General features: G+C 45.1%; 1 protein-coding gene across 1 annotated transcript; it reads right to left on the bottom strand.

Moving 5' to 3' along the window:
* Positions 1-1,376: 1,376 nt before the first annotated feature.
* Positions 1,377-5,933, bottom strand: LOC143769350 (gastrula zinc finger protein XlCGF66.1-like). Its single transcript, XM_077257831.1, has 5 exons — positions 5,849-5,933; positions 2,133-2,282; positions 1,884-2,003; positions 1,684-1,807; positions 1,377-1,600 (listed from the first exon to the last, which is right to left on the bottom strand). The coding sequence occupies exons 1-5, from the start codon at positions 5,873-5,875 to the stop codon at positions 1,479-1,481; spliced, it is 543 nt and encodes a 180-aa protein (XP_077113946.1). The 5' UTR covers positions 5,876-5,933; the 3' UTR covers positions 1,377-1,478.
* Between the last annotated feature and the right edge of the window lie 791 nt (positions 5,934-6,724).

Here is a 6,724-nt window from a genome sequence, read left to right as displayed (position 1 = left end):
ACCCGATCTGCAGAGACGCGATCATTCTGTGACACAGCATATGTGTCACAGGTCGGATTGGCACCGACTTTCATGACGCATACGCTGTGTCACAGGTCGGGAAGGGGTTGAAAAATCAAATTTTTCCCACAATTAATTTTTTTTTAGCTACAAATTTTGTACTTTCACAAGGGCAAAAGGAGAAAATGGAGAATTTCTCCTGAGTTCACCCATACCCCATATGTGGTCGAAAACTACTTTTCAGTCACAGTGCAAAGCTCAGAAGGGAAGTAGCACCATCTTACAGTGCAGATGTACCCCCCATAAGGGACCCCAATTTGGAAATTATAACCCTTTGGGGAATTTATCTACAGATGTAGGGACTATTTTGACACTATAGGTGTTTTCCAGAAACAGGCAGCAGTGGATGTTGCAGAGTGAAAATTGCAAACTGCTATTGTAGTGACCAGTACTCTGCAGTGACCAGTATACTGTAGGGACCAGTACATTATGCCCAGCTCATGCTTCTGGAGACACGCACCTGTAAATTAGGTAGGCTCTCATCACTACAGAAATGCCAAACATGTGGGTGCTAATCGTTGTTTAGGCACAGTGGGGCTCAGAAGGGAGGGGGCATTTGGATTTGGGAGCGGAAAATTTGCTGAATTTCTTTTGACGGATGAAGAGCCATTTTGCTTTTCCAGAGCCTTTGTACTACCAGTAACGTGGAAGCCCCCTATATTTCCGTTAACAGATGACAGATCTGAGTGGGGACTTTCTTTTTTTGTGGATTGAGTGATCTGATCTGGTACTGCTGATTATCAGATCAGCGATCTGTCAGGCAGTGAAGGAGGCTTCTCAGGTCCTGCTTTAAGAAAGCGCTGACAAGTCACCTCCCTGCAGGACCCGGAAGGACCCCGTGGCCATCTTGGTGCTGGGGGTTGACCCTCAGGACAACGCAATCACATTGCATTGTTCTCAGGAAAGCACGCAGGGAGCCCCCTTCCCGTGCGATGCTTCTCTATGCTGCTGTCACTACTGATAGAGGCATCAAAGGAGTTATACACCCATTTCCGGTGATAGCACCGATCATGGGCATTGCTGCTGGGTGTCAGCTGTCACATACAGCTGACACCCACACGCGATCGCCGCGGCCCTCACCGTGAGGCCACCGTAATCGCGGCGCTGTACTAGCACTGCTCCGGGCACAATCGCACCTCCTGCTGAGCAGTACTAGTACGGCACATGTCATGAAGGGGGTGGATTTGGGAATGTTTATCTTGCAAAAAGAAGGCCAAGAGGAGACTTAATTGTCTAAAAATATTTGAATGGATGTTACAGTATAGAGGGATCATCCTTATTCTCATTTGCACATGGAAACACGAGAAGCAATGGAATATAACTAACTATGATTCTAAGTATAAAACATATAATACTGGTGGATAAAACAAGACTGGACACAAGACCTTCACAGCCATCTACACATCATATGGGAGATGTCATGACTCCTTCTCTCCATCTACCTGATGATCCTGAGGAACATTGGGATCTCCTTGTTTACAGTCCTGTGGAAGAAGAGGATGGGGACATCTTTCTGGTGTTGTCCTCTTAATGGATAGATCTGGAGGAAACACATACAGGGACTGAATTCATTCTTTACATACAGATAATTATAGGAAGTGTGTATTTAGTCCTGTCTATTACCTGGTGATGTGAGGGGCTGGGGAACCTCCATCATGACGTCCTTGTACAGATCTTTGTGTCCTTCTAAATACTCCCACTCCTCCATGGAGAAATAGACAGTGACATCCTGACACCTTATAGGAACCTGACACATACAATGATACTATCATCCCCTGCTCCCTTCTTACTGTATAATGTCCCAGCATTCCCAGCAGTGTCACCTCTCCAGTCAGCAGCTCAATCATCTTGTAGGTGAGTTCTAAGATCTTCTGGTCATTGATATCCTCATCTACAGGGTCCTGACAGCGCTCACTAGAGGTCTTCTTCACTACTGTGTAATTCTGGTTATGGAGAGACACATTAATAAATCTCACTACAGACATTTCCAGAGTCCTCACCTCTCCAGTTCTGTCCATCTGTTATTCCCATAGATAAGAATGATGTAATGTGACATCATCAGAATCTCTCACCTCTCCAGTAAGCCGGAAGAGGATCTCTAGGGTGAGGTGTATTATCCTCTCCGCCATCTTGTCTCTGTCCATATCAATCCTTGATGGGTAAATTAGGAAAATTCTCTTATACAGAAGATATTCCCCGAGAGGATCTGATATTGTAGAGACCTGAATGAGAAGAAGATGAGCCGATGTAACATCATAAAATCCTGTGTAATAATACAATTACTGGAGATAATAAGGGAAACATATGAGGAGATTTATTAGTTTACAGTATTTAATTTTCTTCTTTACATCTACTAATAAAACCTACCGTATATACTCGAGTATAAGCCGAGATTTTCAGCCCATTCTTTTAGGCTGAAAGTGCCCCTCTCGGCTTATACTAGAGTCATTGTCCCAGGGAGGTCAGGACATTTTTCTCGGATTTTCCTAAATGGTTTGTGCAAATGACAGTCAGTCTAATAAAAGTCATCACCCATTAGATTATACATCGAATTTTATAGAAGAAACCTCCCAATGATAACAGTAAAATCTCCAAAATGAATAAAAACTCAAAATGCACTGTTCCAAATTATTAGGCACAGTAATATTTCTAAACATTTGATATGTTTTAAAGAACTGAAAATGCTCATTTGTGGAATTTGCAGCATTAGGAGGTCACATCCACTGAGCAAAAAAGCTATTTAACTCCAAAACATGCTAACAGGCCAAGTTACATGTTAACATAGGAGCCCTTCATTGATATCACCTTCACAATTCTTGCATCCATTGTACTTGTGAGTTTATGGAGAGTTTCTGCTTGTATTTCTTTGCATGAAGTCAGAATAGCCTCCCAGAGCTGCTGTTTTGATGTGAACTGCCTCCCACCCTCATAGATCTTTTGCTTGATGATACTCCAAAGGTTCTCCATAGGGTTGAGGTCAGGGGAAGATGGTAGCCACACCATGAGTTTATCTCCTTTTATGCCCATAGCAGCCAATTACTCAGAGGTATTAATTGTCAGCTTGAAGATGATTTTGTTCCTGATGACACGTTTCTGCTTTTTAGACCATGGAAGAAAGTTGTCAGTCAGAAACTCTATTTACTTTGCTGAGGTCATTTTCACACCTTCAGGAACCTTAAAGGGCCCTACCAGTTGGTTCCCCATGATTCCAGCCCAAAACATGACTCCTCCACCTCCTTGCCGACGTCGCAGCTTTGTTGGGACATGGTGGCCATCCACCAACCATCCACTACTCCATCCATCTGGACCGTCCAGAGTTGCTCGACACTCATCAGTAAACAAGACTGTTTGAAAATTAGTCTTCATGTATGTCTGGGCCCACTGCAACCATTTCTGCTTGTGAACACTGTTTAGGAGTGGCCGAATAGTAGGTTTATGCACCACAGCAAGCCTATGAAGGATCCTACACCTTGAGGTTCGAGGGACTCCAGACGCACCAGCAGCTTCAAATAACTGTTTGCTGCTTTGTAATGGTACTTTGGCAGCTGCTCTCTTAATCCAATGAATTTGTCTGCCAGAAAACTTCCTCATTATGCCTTTATTTGCATGAACTCTGTCTGTGCTCTGTTTCAGTCACAAATCTCATCAGAGTATGATGATCACTCTTAAGTTTTCGTGAAATATCTAATTTTTTCATCCCTTGACCAAGGCATTGCACTATTTAACGCTTTTCAGCAGCAGAGAGATCCTTTTTATTTCCCATATTGCTTGAAACCTGTGACCTGCATAATAATGTGGAACATCATTTTTGAGTAGTTTTCCTTTCATTAGAATCACCTGGAAAACTAATTATCACATGTGTTTAAGATTGATTTCAGTGATCCATTGAGCCCTGAGACACAATACCATCCACGAGTTTATTTGAAAAACAAAACAATTAAATCTTTAAGACACTTAAATCCAATTTGCATAATAATTTGGAACACAGCATATACTGTGTATGGAGGGAACTTCGGTACTGTGAGAAGATTATACTATGTGTGGGGGTACGGCGGAACTGTGGAAATATATTTTGTCTGAGAGAAGCCAGTACTGTAGAAACTTTATACTGTGTGAGGGGCATCATATATACAGCATAAGGGGTGTAAAAAGGTGTGTCATAAGAAGAACAATTCCACAGGGCTGTGCGGCATTTGTACAAAAAGACTGGCATCTGCCGTCCAGACGGGACCCTGCGGAATCAATGGGAAGAGGGAGGGTGTCAGCAAGGAAGAGTCTAGAAGGTACACCAGGTCAAGCGACCTTGATGATGCAATTTCCTGTTATTATAAAGGCCATAGCCCCAAAGCCAGAACAGATTTGGCACCAAACAAAACAATGGGGTGCCAGGGAAGAATGTAATGTACCAGGCCATGGTAAAGTGCCCGAGGCAGCTGGTTGTCGCAGAACCCAGCCAAGGCCTGAGAACCACATCTGAGCTGGTCAAGACCCAGAGTCCAGAATATGCCTGCCAAGGCCTAAGAACCTGACCTGCAGCGGTCAAGACCTAGAGTTCAGACTCCGCCAGGGAAGAACAGAATCCCAGCTTTCATTTCTTCTGGAACAAGAGACATCTGCTGTTGGTCAAGCACTGAGGATCTGTAAGGAGACTCCGCTCAGTAGTATAGGCCTGCAGTGCAGAGCAGGAGGCGCAAGTGAGCAGGGCCATTGCTTCCAACACTGAAGTCAGTACAGGTGTTGGCCTAGGGCAGTGGTGGGGAACCTCAGGCCCCAGGGCCATTTACTACCCTCGATGACCTTTTATCAGGCCCCCGAGCAGATTCTCAGGGACCGCATTCTTGGGCAAGGAGCTGTATTTTGATTGCCACAAGCTCATTAATTTCTTCTTGCTCTGTTAGCACACACACGTAGTGATCACTACTGGACACTGAAGGGCATGCAATGAAAGATTACGTCCTGAAACCAATGCCAGAGTCAGGATGTACTTTGTGGGTGGAGTTTATACTGTCCCTGAAGGATGGTATAAATATCCAAATGGCCCTTTGCAGAAAAAAGATTCCCTACCCCTGGCCTAGGGTAATACAAGAGACAAGGAGGAAGCTGGTGGAAGTGAAGGCGGCCCAGCGAGCCCTGATAGGCTTTATTAGGAGGACTTATGGCCTAACGGGAAGAGCCGGAGACCCCGCTATGGTCGGAGTTCGCAGAGTAGAGTGTTGTCGACTATATGTGTCAGAAAAATCCCCCTTGTCAGTAGCTAAAGTAACATGTGGTTAGAGGCTGCTATTAGTGAGAGTGAGGCGGAGAATTCATTGTGTGTCTGATATTGTATATTTCACCTCGTAATCACCCTGTTCTGCATTATTCACTGTTGCCGTAGTGACCACAATTCCCATTATCAGGAAATAAATAATTATATTGGTTACTTCCGCCTTGTGTTTGTCGGTGTGTTGTATCCGGTCATCTGCTTACAGGGGCATAATGGGGGCATTATACTGTGTGGGGGCATCGTATATACTGCATAAGGGGCATATTGGGGGCATTACACTGTGTGGGGGCATCATATATACTGCATAAGGGGCAAAATGGGGGCGAAGAAAGGGGCCTGTACTGTGAGAACCATACGTTCCCTCACTTCCTGTCTTCCATAGTTGGGCCATATGTATCTATTACAGGAAACAGAACAAAAACGCAATAATTCTTATAAAGTGGCAACAGAAACCTCAAGAGTCTCAGTGCAGAAGGGGTTAATGCCCCCTGCGCTCAGTAATGGGGAATCTCCAGCACTTACCTCCGCCTGCAGAGCCGCACTCCACATATATGGCTGCTCTGTGCGCACAGGACCTGTGATGAGGTCACGGAGGGGAGGAGTCAGGGGTCACATGATCAGGGGAGTGAATGATATCCAGAGTAAAGAGGCTACATGGAAACTTCTCCTCAGTGACATTCCCGCCATTATTTCCCCTCACTACTGGCACAATTACCTCACGCCGCCTTTTCTACACAGTGTTATGTGTGGAATGTAACGTGTGATTTCTCTGGAGACAAATAGACCCCACACATGAGGGAATTATCACCAGTTACCGGACGTCTAGTATATGGCGGCATATGATTGTGCTATCGACTCCACACCAGGAGCTAAAATGCCGAAATCTCATTTATCCCCTTCCAGTGCCCGGCTGAGGGCTCATTTCCACATGTGAGGCACACATCCGTATCTCGCATGTGGAAACCAAGCTGTGGAGCCGGCACTTTGGAGCAGAGCTGTGCAGCTCCATGTGTTCCTATGCGGCCGCACGCTCCGCTCTGGAGTGCTGGCGCCAGAGCTTGGTTTCCACATGCGAGATACGGACGTGTGCCTCGCATGTGGAAATGAGCCCTAAGGGTCATATACAACCATCCACCTCTCCAGTCACTGTGAGAGGTTTTTTTAATAGGATGGAGGGCTACGTCCATGCTTGGATTTTAGAGAGATTAGTAAAATCACGGTGCCCAATCCCTATCCTTTACCCTTTATACCTGATCTGTTTAGCCAATTACCTGGAGATAAATGAATTCACGAACTCAACGTGAGAGGGGTATATAACCTTATCCATGTGATGGATGGAAGACCGCATTCAATACACCTGAGGGGCAGAGTGAAAATTTGGTGTTGCCATTCGGATTA

This window comes from Ranitomeya variabilis, chromosome 4 (assembly GCF_051348905.1).
Source record: "Ranitomeya variabilis isolate aRanVar5 chromosome 4, aRanVar5.hap1, whole genome shotgun sequence".
NCBI classification, from domain to species: Eukaryota; Metazoa; Chordata; class Amphibia; order Anura; family Dendrobatidae; genus Ranitomeya; species Ranitomeya variabilis.
This window is presented reverse-complemented; position numbering and strand designations above follow the sequence as displayed.

Bases quoted from the DNA above. Each gene is read 5' to 3' on its own strand.
- LOC143769350 (XM_077257831.1), bottom strand. From the start codon at position 5,875: ATGTGGAGTGCGGCTCTGCAGGCGGAG. The intron at 2,283-5,848 runs GTAAGTGCTGGA...CTTCTCATTCAG, and splicing joins GTGCGGCTCTGCAGGCGGAG to GTCTCTACAATATCAGATCC. The intron at 1,808-1,883 runs GTGACACTGCTG...TGTATGTGTCAG, and splicing joins TTGAGCTGCTGACTGGAGAG to GTTCCTATAAGGTGTCAGGA.